General features: G+C 35.6%; 2 protein-coding genes across 3 annotated transcripts; one reads left to right on the forward strand and one right to left on the reverse strand.

Annotated features, from left to right (window-relative positions):
- The first annotated feature begins 4,253 nt into the window (after positions 1 to 4,253).
- LOC111296844 (putative receptor-like protein kinase At3g47110) lies at positions 4,254 to 8,307 on the forward strand. 2 transcript variants are annotated; one of them, XM_089740615.1, is made up of 3 exons: positions 4,254 to 7,232; positions 7,480 to 7,869; positions 8,057 to 8,307. In XM_089740615.1, the coding sequence occupies exons 1-3, from the start codon at positions 4,508 to 4,510 to the stop codon at positions 8,062 to 8,064; spliced, it is 3,123 nt and encodes a 1,040-aa protein (XP_089596741.1). In that variant the 5' UTR covers positions 4,254 to 4,507; the 3' UTR covers positions 8,065 to 8,307. The 2 variants fall into 2 exon arrangements, with proteins under 2 accessions (XP_089596741.1, XP_089596740.1); XM_089740614.1 differs by lacking the exon at positions 8,057 to 8,307 and having other exon boundaries at positions 4,402 to 7,232; positions 7,480 to 8,050.
- A 452-nt stretch (positions 8,308 to 8,759) lies between these two features.
- On the reverse strand, positions 8,760 to 9,938 carry LOC149515705 (clathrin light chain 1-like). Its single transcript, XM_089740619.1, has 2 exons — positions 9,612 to 9,938; positions 8,760 to 9,093 (listed from the first exon to the last, which is right to left on the reverse strand). Exons 1-2 carry the CDS (start codon positions 9,618 to 9,620, stop codon positions 8,818 to 8,820), a joined length of 285 nt encoding a protein of 94 aa, XP_089596745.1. The 5' UTR covers positions 9,621 to 9,938; the 3' UTR covers positions 8,760 to 8,817.
- Positions 9,939 to 10,424: the final 486 nt, after the last annotated feature.

Genomic DNA, 10,424 nt, shown 5'->3' on the forward strand with positions numbered 1-10,424 from the left:
CTAGGATCATAGAACTAGTTCTGGTGTCGATGATCCCACTTCCCAAGGATATAAAAACGTAGTTATCACAAAATTATTCTTTAAACATAAATCATTTTCTCATTTCATTCATAAGCATGATCCATCATTTACATAGCGAAAACACAAAATAATCATATGCTTGATCTTATTTTCATACATTGAAAATAATAAAATAAAATATTCATTCATTTAGAAACATACATATATACATAGATTCGAAAACAAGTAAAGTGTGTGAGATTCTACTTATCTCCATTCGATTCCACCACTTAGTTTTTTCCCCAAAATAATTAATGGCCTATCCAAGATCATTTCAACAGATCAGAATTTAATCAACCATTTTTAAGACCTTTTATACAAAAATCAACTAAGTTACACAAAGGGTTAACTTAACTAATTAATACTGGCAGCCTAACCTTTTTTCATTAAAACAGTCATATCTCAATATAACCAAATCGAAATTATGATCTCTTTAATGCTTAGAAACTAGACTTGATAAGCTTTCTAACCATATATGGCACACCTAGTAATTCCTTGTAGATTAATTATAACAATTTTTGTAATCCACGTCATATGCTGCTGCTAGACAGCCTGTATACCTTTTCATAAAAATTACGTATTTATTCATAGGTAACTCCAAATTCAATTCTGCTTATTTCATTGGAAAGTAGACTCAATAAGCTTTCCAAACATATATGGCTTAATCTGTAAATCCTTGTATACAAATTAAGAAGAATTTCGAAATTCAACCCTGATACTGTTGTCTTACAGCCTGCATATCCTTAAGTTAAAATTAGACAACTCTTCATAGAAAACTCGGATTTGACTTTCGTTTGTTTCATTAGAAACTAGATTCAACATGCTTTTCCAATGATATATAATAATCACAGCAATAATCTATCCATTAATGCAAAATTCTATTTTAATTCATTATTACAAATCACAACATCTCATCCAAAAATAGAATTTCTCCTTCTATCTTTAAAAACTCAAATCCTTACTTTCAACCTTCAAACTCTATTCAATAATCATCAATAAATCTTAAGAACATGAAATAAACAAAGCCCAGTAATTTATCCAAATAGATCATCAAGATTAATGAAGGATTTCATGATTTTTCTTGGTTTTTTTTCTCAAAAATTTCAACTTCAAATAATAGCAATCAACTTGATATTTCTTTTTAAATAAAAAGAGGGCATGTGCTCACCTTTAAGGGATTAACTTGATTGTAGCCTCTGATTGTGAATCTCTAACTTGATTTTTCATATTCTTTAACCCTAAAGAAGATGAGGAAGAAGAACTCTATTTCCTTTTTGTTCCACCATAGTTAGGTTTTTTTTCTTCTAATACTCCAGCTCTTTTTCTTTTTCTAAATAATGTCTTAATAAACTGATGGGCTTTAGTATTAGGCTAGCCCAATTATTATTTGGGTTGGAGTATTACACAAAGTAAACATGGTCTCTTGTTTCATCTTCATTGTGGCATAAGTTGCATCTACTATCAATTTCCATTCCGCATGATTGCAACTTATCCTTCATTGGAAGCCTATTTAAGATCGCCATTCACGTTATTAGCGAATGTTTTGAGATGTGATATTTGAACCATATTAACTTTTGCCATCCCACTTTTCGTTGTTGTGGTCTGATCTTTTCCCATACCATGGCAGTGTCATACTGTCTTTTCTGGAAATGGCCTTACCTCCACTCCGTTTTCCTTTTTGATGAACTTTTGCGCGATCTGCCTTATTTGAAGCAATTTCCTCCAATTCCAACTGCTAGTTTGCTTGGCAGCTGCTTGCCATATGGTCTTCCCTTTCAATTCATAAGCTTCGATCCAAGCAATCCATAAAGAACCAGCTTTTGCAATTATCGACCAAATGTTCTGCAAGACACAAGCTAAATTCCAGGTCAAGATATCTTTAACTCCAAGCCCTCCCTCAGACTTAGGATAGCATATTGACTTCCAACTTACTCTAGCTCCTTTTGCTGATCCTTCATTTCCTTTCCAAAAGAAACCAGAACATAACTTGTTTATCCTTTTCAGCACATGTTTTGGGAGGATGAAATGCCTACACCAATAGTTCTGCATGCTAAAAAGCACTAACTGTACTAATTGTAACCTGCCAGCGTATGATAAGTGTCTTGTAGCCCAGCTGTTAATCCTTGCTGTTATCTTATCAACTAAGGGTGCACAGTCTTTCTCTGTGAGCCTTCTAGACACCAACGGAACCCCAAGGTACCTGACTGGTAACGTACCAATCTTGAACCCAGAAGCTTGCTGGATTCTGGCAAGTTCTTCCCTGCTAACCCCAGCCTGATAGAGCTCACTTTTCTCACAGTTCAACTGTAGTCCAGACATAGTATAAAATGCCTCTAACACCACCTTTATCCCTATCACTGAGTCCAATGCTCCCTTTGCAAAAATCAAAAAGTCATCAACAAAGCAAAGGTGAGTTAATTTAATTCTTTTGCATTTAGGATGATAATCAACGACACCATCTACGGCAGCAACATCTAGTAGTCTGGACAAAACATTAATAGCTAGATCAAACAAGTAAAGGGAAAGTGGATCTCCCTGCCGCAATCCTCTTGCTCCTTTAAAATAGCTAACAAGTCCACAATTAGTCGATAAGGAAAAGAAAGAAGTGGTAATGCAACTTCTTATCCATCTTATAAACTGATTCGGTAACTTCATTGCATGCAAGACTGAGAGTATGAAGCTCCAGTCCACAGAATCAAAAGCCTTCTGAAGATCAATCTTAATTGCACATCTTGGAGATAAAGTGGATCTACCGTATCCTCAAACCATTTCTTGAGCTAGCAATATATTATCCGTGATGCTTCTACCTTTTATAAATGCACTTTGGTTACGACTTATCATCCCAGGTAGAGTTTCCTTTAACCGATTGGCCAGAATCTTAGCGATACATTTGTAGATTGTGGTGCAGCAAGAAATCGGTCTGTAATCCCTTGTACTATTAGGATTGGTGCATTTAGGAACTAATGCTACTATTGTAGAATTGAAAGCAGGTAGCATATTCCCAGTTTGAAAAAAATGCTTTATAGCCTTAGTAGCATCATCTCCTACAATGCTCCAAGATTGTTTGAAGAAATGAGCGTTAAAACCATCAGGTCCTGGGGATTTCTCACCATTCAATGAGAACATTGTCTTCTGAATTTCCTCTTTAGTTACTGGTTGTATGAGAAAATCATGAGCCTTTGTAGATAAGGTCCCTTGTAGGAGCTCTGCCAAAAACTCATGTGTGCATCCTGTAACATTTAGATCCATAGTTCCAATTAACTTCTGGAAAAAGGAGGTTGCTTCCTGCGAAATTTGGTCAAACGTATCCAATCTCTTCCCTTCTGAATCCATTAAGACTCGTATGGTATTCTTTTTATGCTTTGCTGCTACCAAATTGTGAAAAAATTGTGTTTTGATCACCTTCTTGCAGCCATCTTATTCTTGATTTCTGCCTATAATAACTCTCTTCAGCCTTCATTAGGTCCTTGAGTTCTTCATATAGCCTTCTCTCAATCACAACCAATTCATTTGGTGGGTTTTGAGTTAGAATGGCTTCCTGCATTAGTTTCAGCTCTTTCCTCTTTGTCTGCACCCTACTAGACAGATTACCATAGTTTTGAAAATTGAACTTCCTGAGCTCCAATTTCAACCTCTTTAACTTCTTATGCAATATTAGCATTGGGCTACCTTTGATAGGGTCTTCCCAGGATCTTTCCACAATTAACTTGAACTCCGGATTCCCTGTACAATAGTTAAAAAACCTAAAAGGCTTTGGAGGGGATTGAATTGTCATGCTGAGTTTGACAAGTGCAGCACAGTGATGACTCTTAATTGAATGGTAACTTAATTTTCTTGCCAAAAAAGTTGTCTAAACTATTGACCAGAAATAGAGAATAAAGATTTCTCAGAAAAGTGGGGATTCAGCTGAGAAACCCATGTTCACGCTAATTTCATGACTGATTTTTAATTTCTATCAATTATGCTACTTGTTGAAATAGAACGTTTGTCTTTACACAAGTTGACTGACTTAATCTTTTCTTAGTTTTGTCCAGGATATAATTTCCTTCCATTCAATTATTGATGCTCAATTTAAGACAAAAAATAATAATAATAAAAAACGATGAATCAATATAAAAGTGATAAAAAATATAGAAGTGGAGGAAAAGTATCCACTATAGCGAGTTTGGCTCAATCACGATCGAAACCAGGAAGAAAGCCAACCGCAACTCCCTAAGCAGATGCTTCCAACTAAAGTAGGGGCCCTATGCAAATTCTAGCTACATAACTTTCAAAGTCAGAAAACTTTACCTTTCAAAGATAGAAAACTTGAACCGATTGACGGGATATACAATTGCATAATATCAGAGTTCCGAAATTTCTTGTATTACACCCAAGTTCTTGTTGATGAACCCAAGCACTCTCAAATACGAATCAATCTCATCAATTAACAAATTGATTCGGGTTGATGGAGCTATTGAGCAAGCATTTGAAAGTGTTCAGCACTTGTTTCCTTGTTTACGTTGAAGTCTTAATTCTTCTCTCATGCTTCAACCTACAGGGTCCTAATTTGCTCGGTTTAACAACCCTTGTAGTTGGTGGAAATGACACAGATCAACAGTCTTTACTTGAGTTCAAAGCCAAGATAACTGGTGATCAGCTTAGAATTTTGCAATCCTGGAATAGTTCCATCCACTTCTGCCAGTGGTATGGTGTTAAATGCGGTCACAGACATCAGAGAGTAACCAAGCTGGAATTGCAATCTCAGAAGCTCGCGGGGTCTATATCGCCATACATTGGAAATTTAAGTTTTCTCAGGGTGTTGAATCTTGCAGGCAACAGCTTTAACAACCAAATTCCTCAAGAAGTTGGACGTTTAAGAAGATTGGAAGTATTAGAATTGTCCAATAACTCCATCAATGGTGAAATTCCTTCCAATTTATCTGGTTGTTCTAAGCTTAGAGTTCTTCATATTAGAAGCAACCAGCTAACTGGAGAAATACCGGGGTTGCTTGGTCTCTTGTCAAAACTAAAATATTTAAGTTTTGTCAATAATAGTTTAACAGGGAGTATCCCACCTTCCTTGGGGAACTTATCGTCTTTGGAGACACTTGCTTTGGGTGAGAATGGACTGAATGGGGTTATACCTGAATCTCTTGGGCAACTGACAAATCTTTCATTTTTTTCTATAGCAGCAAATGCAATTTCTGGAATTGTTCCTGTCTCAATTCTCAATCTCTCCAAGATTACAAGCTTTGATATTGGCGAAAACAAGATTCAAGGTACTCTTCCTTTTGACTTAGGAATCACTATGCCATATATTGAAATCTTTTCCGTCAGACAAAACCAAATCACTGGACAATTCCCTGTTTCAATATCCAATGCCTCAAATCTCGTGCTTCTTCAAGTTCCACTAAACCAACTTAATGGAAACTTGCCTTCATTTGAAAAGCTGCATAAGCTCTCTAGATTTCTCATAGGCAGCAATCATTTTGGAAATGGGGGAGCAAGTGATTTAAACTTTCTTTGTTCTTTAACCAATACTACCAAATTAGAATATCTAGAGTTAAGCGAAAATAATTTTGGAGGGGAATTGCCTAAGTGCATTGGTAATTTGTCTATCACTCTTTCGACCTTAATAATACAAGATAACAAAATATGGGGAAGAATACCTGCTGGGATTGGAAATCTCATCAATTTGGAGGTGCTAGCGACATCACAAAATCAGCTATCAGGCTCCATTCCCCCTGTGATTGGTAGGCTTCAGAAGCTAAAGATACTTTTTGCCGATTATAATTATTTTCTCTCTGGGCCTATTCCCCCTTCTATAGGAAATTTGACAATGTTAACCAAACTTGATTTAACGAGCAACAATCTTCAGGGCAACATTCCTTCAAGTCTAGGTAACTGTGAAAATTTGGAGGCGTTGGGTCTTTCTCATAACAATCTTACTGGATCAATACCCCTTGAAGTAATTGGACTCTCATCCTTGTCCATTTTGATAGACTTATCATCCAACTATTTAACTGGTCTGCTTCCCGCAGAAGTAGGAAATCTGAAAAATTTAGGTAGTTTGGATGTTTCTCACAACAGGTTATCTGGTTTGCTTCCAAACAATCTCGGTAGCTGTGTAAGACTGGAGTACCTGTTCTTGGATGGCAATTTGTTCGAAGGGCCCATTCCTTCATCTTTGAGTTCATTGAGAGGTCTTATGGCGTTAGACATATCTGACAATAATCTTACTGGTGAGATTCCAGAATTTCTTGTGAGCTTTGGGTCATTACAGTATTTAAATCTATCTTTCAATGATTTTGAGGGCATGATACCAATTGAAGGAGTCTTTAAGAATGCAACTGCTACATTTGTTGAGGGAAATAGTAAGCTTTGTGGAGGCATCCCCGAGTTGCACTTGTCCAGATGCAACTCGAAAAAATCCATCAAAAGATCAAACACTTCTCTCAATTTAAAAATTGCCATTGTTTTTTTGATTTTAGGAGGGACTTTGGTATTCTCATTTCTCCTCATTTTGTGGTTTAGAAAGAAGAAAGACCAACCAACAGCAACTTGGGCAGAAAATTCACATTTACAATTATCATACCAAAGCATCCTAAGGGCTACCGATGGATTTTCCTTGCAAAATTTGGTTGGCTCAGGCAGCTTCGGTTCTGTATATAAAGGAATCCTTGAACAGAGTGGAGTAATTATTGCCGTTAAGGTGTTTAATCTTCTTACTCATGGAGCTTCCAGAAGCTTTTTAGCTGAATGTGAGGCCTTGAGGAACATTAGACATCGGAATCTTGTCAAGATATTAACAGCAATTTCAGGTGTAGATTATCAAGGCAATGATTTTAAAGCATTGGTTTTTGAGTTCATGGTAAACGGAAGCTTGGAGGATTGGCTGCATCCATCTATTGGCATGAATGAACAGGAGACAATGAGAAACCTAAATTTTTTCCAGAGAGTAAATGTGGCGGTAGATGTTGCTCATGCACTAGAGTATCTGCACCATCATTGCGATACACCAATTATTCATTGTGACCTCAAGCCAAGCAATATTCTACTTGATGATGAAATGGTTGGCCTTATAAGTGACTTTGGCTTAGCAAAAATCCTTGCTGCTGACAGGCTTAACAATTCTACCACTCAGTCAAGCTCCCTCGGATTAAGAGGAACTATTGGTTATGCTCCACCAGGTAAGTACATTTCATTCATTTCTTCCACTTTTAATACTTTTCTCTTAGCACAACATAATTCAAAATCAAAACATATAATGTGGAAGTATTTTTTTGGTTAACAAAAAATGACTACATTACTTCAAATTAGAATGTAATTTTACATGTTTAAAGCTTGGATGTCAGAGGCTATATCTTTATATTTTTCAAACGATCTCCTCTGCAATTAATGCTATAATTTATATAATTTGTGATGAGTCAATTGTAGAATATGGCATGGGAAGCGAGTTGTCAACAAAAGGTGATGTGTATAGCTTTGGCATCCTCTTGCTAGAGATGTTTACGGTAAAAAGGCCGACTAATGAGATGTTCAAAGAAGGTTTCAGCCTTCACAACTTTGTTGCGGCAGCTTTGCCTGAACAACTGATTGAGATTATAGATCCCATTCTTCTTGAAGAGCTAGTCAACGAAGGAAATGACAGACATCTTCGATTCTTGAATTCAATATTGGAAATAGGAGTCATTTGCTCTGCTGAATCACCATCTGCGCGGATGGACATGACTGATGTCGTTACCAAGCTTTGTTCCATTAGAGACAAGCTTCACCCTACTCGATTGCATCGTGAGGGCCAAACTTTTGATGCTGCTCAATCAGCAGGTAAACAATTTGCATTATTCTTAACAAAATACTCAAACCATTACATGACTTAAGGCACATTTCCACTTCTTTTGAGATAAATATTGTGTTCAGATGATTTGAACAAGTAAATTGTTTTTTGGTTACATTATGTTGAAGTAAATATGATGGTTTAATTTAGAGATTTCCTTGTTTTCATATGGTTCAGGTATCTGAGGAGCCATATAAATGGACATGAGAGGCTTAGGTGCTTCAAAGTACTGCCAGTCCTTTATTTCGCATTGTATTTGGTATTTGCAGAAGCAAAACTTTTCCAACAAGCACTCAAGTTGGAGAAGAGAAAATAAAGAGCAAGTTTGTCCACCAATTATTGGTGTATGTAATTTGTACGAATTTCCCTTTCTTGTGAATCGTCATCAAATCAGAAATCAGAATAATGCAAATAAATTTGTTCTGCTACACCTTTTTCAGCTGGTTAATATAAAATTTCTTTTACTTTTTAGAAAAAAATAAGACAATTCAATCAATCCATTTAGTTGAAAAAATAAGCCAAGTAACATTCCCCCTTGATAAACTAGTTAGATAAAGAGACACCAATGACACCTAGGTGAACAAATTTTATAATGTCTATGATGCTTACTTAGCTCACAAATATTAATACTAGAAATTCAACATTGTACATGTGCATGTTGAGATAGAACCATAACTGTTTCCTTGTTCTGAATATCAGCACTGCACCAATGTTTAATTCTACATACCACCATTACCTTTGTCCTTTCATTCTTCAGTGTCATAAATTATTTGACAGATCAATGAAAAAACTTCATAAGGAATTTCTATAAGATGAAAATTTTAATCTAGGAAGATATAGCACACTCTCGTGCAAATAAATCATGTTTCAGAGAACACACTTTCGGAAAACTTAAGGCATATTTTAAGGCATGAGTAAAGATGATGAAAAGCATAATATCAATGTCTGCATACAACTTTAAGCACATAATTAGAAACCGGAATAATTAAAACAACGTTCTTTCTTCGTTTTGTTTCAGACAAGTAACAAATTGGTAAAAGCATTAGCATATGGCTTGAAGTGAAAAGTACCTTCTCCCTTTCTCTGTTATTGGCTTTGTTGTTTTCACAGGTGACTTCCCTCTTTCTATAAAACTCAACTTTGTATTCATCAGCTTCGTCGACTATTTGGCTCAACAACTCCTTCTCCCTCTTCTCCTTCGAATCGCCTTTTCCCTAAGCAATTACAACAGTAAAAATGCCCGATATGAGTATCACTGAATCCGATTAGATTTGCAACATCTTACGAATTTTCATTAACAAAACAAAAACATTACTCACAAAATTGAATCTAATTTATGAAAAAGAATTTTATAAATTTTAGCAAACAATTTTTACAAAAATAGAGAAATTATAATTCCCAAATGTTCTCGGAATTCAATCTCTGAAAATGAAGAAATTCAAAGAAAAATAAAACCCTAAAACATTTCCTTTTAATTACCGAAATTGACCCATAAATTCTGAATATTTCCCTAATAAAAATCTAGTAACCTACTATGGCTTTACTAAACATATTTAAAAAATTGCCAAAAATTAAAACTTTTTCACTATATCTCTTTATTTCATATTTCTAAAATAGCTTAAGTGCCTACTTAATAACTTAATTTCTACTTTTTAATTTCCTCAAAATTTCTCAGTAACCAAAAATAGAAACATAAAAAAACGAAATTATAAAAAAAAAAAATTTCAAAAACCTTCTCCATTCCCTGGGAGCAACTCCTTCCTCGGGTTCCATCTCCGCCGGCGTAGCCAAAATGGTGGCATGGTCCGACTAGGCGGCTGCGAAAGAGTCGAATTTCTCAAACGCGTCGTAACGCTGTCTTCGTCTTCCTAGTGTGGAACTGAGTCGAAAGAGTCGACCGAGTTGTCGCCGAGTTGAGTGAACGAGTCGGGGAACGTTGACATTCTCTTCAAGATCTAGTACGGACACGTCAAAGATTTAATTTTTAATGAGAAAAAAAAAATAGCTATGGAAGTTGGAAGTCTGAAGTCTCGGTCTGAAGGAAGGCTAAAATGAAAGGCGATAAGATAACTCTTTATTTGGGTTTGATCAATTTATTTGGGTTTGATCAATTTATTTGGGCCTTTCTTTGGGTTTGATCAATTTCTTTGGGCCTTTATTTGGGTTTGAATTTATAATTTAGGTCCATAAAACTGTAATAAATACTAAATATTGTTAATTAATATATCTGATTTTCTTGATTTAATTTATTTATAAAAAAATTTTGGACTCAATATTCCCTCTCTAATTATCTTATATTCAATTTTTTTTTTTTATAGGTGGTCGCAGCATTTACATCAGGTAATCGATAGAATTGCAAAAGCAATCAAGTTTCAAATTCCTCTGTTGCTAATTGAGTCAGTGTCTTACACGCGAGGACCATTGAGCTTAACACCATATAGAATATGTAGTCATGTTTTCAGAAACATCAGATGAGATTGCCTGTGGATTCTTCTGATATCCACAATGGCTTGGGAACAGAAGCAGAATGAACCTCTGATATGCT

The sequence above is a fragment of the Durio zibethinus genome, chromosome 12 (genome assembly GCF_047325235.1).
Source record: "Durio zibethinus cultivar Kanyao isolate XHJ-2024 chromosome 12, ASM4732523v1, whole genome shotgun sequence".
NCBI classification, from domain to species: Eukaryota; Viridiplantae; Streptophyta; class Magnoliopsida; order Malvales; family Malvaceae; genus Durio; species Durio zibethinus.